General features: G+C 42.1%; 1 protein-coding gene across 1 annotated transcript; it reads left to right on the forward strand.

Annotated features, from left to right (window-relative positions):
* The first annotated feature begins 315 nt into the window (after window positions 1–315).
* LOC132057710 (uncharacterized) lies at window positions 316–1,185 on the forward strand. Its single transcript, XM_059450323.1, has 4 exons — window positions 316–458; window positions 550–637; window positions 751–864; window positions 970–1,185. Exons 1-4 carry the CDS (start codon window positions 316–318, stop codon window positions 1,183–1,185), a joined length of 561 nt encoding a protein of 186 aa, XP_059306306.1.
* The last annotated feature ends 819 nt before the right edge of the window (window positions 1,186–2,004 follow it).

Here is a 2,004-nt window from a genome sequence, read left to right on the forward strand (position 1 = left end):
TCTGAAGTATGAGTTCCTTGGTCTGAATAACACATTACCAATGATTGTTTCAGCATTATTGACTCAGGAGCAGATCAAGAAGCTGTTAGAGATATTGCGTGAGTATAGGTGTGCTATTGGTTAGACCATAGCAGATATTCGGGGGATTCCTTCTGGGATGTGTGAGTATAAAATCATGTTAGAGGAGGATAGCAAGCCGAGTGTGGAACATCAAAGAAGGTGAATGAAAACATGCAATAAGTCATACCCAGTTCAATGTGTTAAAAAAAGGGCGGTATCACAGTGGTGCCCAATGCAAAGAATGAGCTGATTTCGATGAGGACTGTGACGGGTTGGAGATTTTGCATGGACTATCACAAGCTTAACACTGCTACGTGCAAGGATCACTTCCCTATGCCTTTTATTGATCAGTTGCTTGATCGGCTAGCGGGGCGGTCTTACTATTGCTTGCTAGACAGGTATTCTGGCTACAATCAGATCAACATCGCCCTTCAGGATCGGGAGAAGAAAGATATTTACTTGTCCTTACGGGACATTTGCTTTCAGTAGGATGCCTTTCGGTCTTTGCAATGCTCCTGCTACCTTTCAACGGTGTATAATATCGATATTCTCTGATATGGTGAAAGACTTTCTTGAGGTATTTATGGATGATTTCTCTGTGGTTGGTGATTCTTTGATGACTGTCTTGACCATCTGGGTCGTGTGCTTAAACGTTGTGAGGAGACTAATCTGGTGCTGAATTGGGAAAAGTGCCACTTCATGATGAAGAAAGGGATCGTTCTCAGGCATAAAATCTCTGAAACGGGGATTGAGGTCGATCAGGCAAAGATTGATGTGATTTCAAAGCTCCCTCCACCTATCTCAGTTAAGGGTGTCCGGAGTTTCTTAGGACATGCTGGTTTCTATAGGTGTTTCATCAAAGATTTCTCCAAAATTGCTAATCCGCTGCGTAAGCTTCTTGAAAAATAGGCTAAGTTCAAGTTTGATGAGAAGTACCAAAATGAATTCGATGAATTGAAGGAGTGTTTCAACACAACTCCTATTATTGTTTCTCCTGACTGGTCTCTGCCGTTCGAGTTGATATGTGGTATGAGCGGTTTTGCTATTGGTGTCGTGCTTGGACAGAGACATAATAAAATCATGCACCCTATGTACAATGCTAGTAAAACATTGAATGCGGTTTAGATGAATTACATAGTGACTGAGCAAGAGCTGCTTGCTATAGTCTTTGCTTTTGAGAAATTCCAGGCCTATTTGTTGGGGTCTAAAATTGTAGTGTACACTGATCATGCTGTATTAAGGTATTTGATGGCGAAGAAGGAAGCTAAGCCACGATTGATTCGATGGGTGCTATTATTGCAAGAGTTTGATTTCGAGGTAAAAGATCGCAAGGGAACTGAAAATCAGGTTACTGACCATCCCTCTCGGCTTGACAAAGCTGGGAGGCCTTCAAATGAGCTAGGTATTGATGATGCTTTTCCAGATGAGTGGGTTTTAGCAGTGACAGCTCAGGTAGCACCATGGTATGCAGACATCGCCAACTTTTTAGTGACGGGCATAATTTCTGATGATATAAAGTCATACCAGAAGAAGAAGTTTCTGTGGGATTCTCGTATGTATTACTGGGACGAGCCATACTTGTTCAGAACAATTGCTGATAACATCATTCGGTGTTGTGTTTCCGAGTGTGAGGTAATGGAGATTCTGAAGGCGTTCCACGACTTTTCTGTTGGGGGTCATCATTGAGGTACTCTGACTGCTGCTAAGGTTCTCGAATGTGGTTATTACTGGCCTACTCTCTTTCATGATGCAAATTTGTTGGTAAGGTCTTGTGATCAATGCCAAAGATAAAGGGAGTATTGCTAGGAGGCAATAGATGCCTATGAACTTTGTGATGGAAGTGGAAGTCTTTCATGTTTGGGGGATTGATTTCATGGGGCCCTTTGTGAGCTCTTGTAGCATGAAATATATCGTGGTTGTTGTGTATTATGTGTCTAAATGGGT

Source organism: Lycium ferocissimum, chromosome 5 (genome assembly GCF_029784015.1).
Source record: "Lycium ferocissimum isolate CSIRO_LF1 chromosome 5, AGI_CSIRO_Lferr_CH_V1, whole genome shotgun sequence".
Taxonomy (NCBI): Eukaryota; Viridiplantae; Streptophyta; class Magnoliopsida; order Solanales; family Solanaceae; genus Lycium; species Lycium ferocissimum.

What these genes read in the sequence shown, in the direction of transcription:
- LOC132057710 (XM_059450323.1), top strand. Translation starts at nt 316, where the DNA reads ATGAGGACTGTGACGGGTTGGAGATTTTGCATGGACTATCACAAGCTT. An exon ending in TGGTGAAAGACTTTCTTGAG is followed by an intron (nt 638 to 750) that starts GTATTTATGGAT and finishes AATTGGGAAAAG; the next exon opens with TGCCACTTCATGATGAAGAA. An exon ending in AGCTCCCTCCACCTATCTCA is followed by an intron (nt 865 to 969) that starts GTTAAGGGTGTC and finishes CTTGAAAAATAG; the next exon opens with GCTAAGTTCAAGTTTGATGA.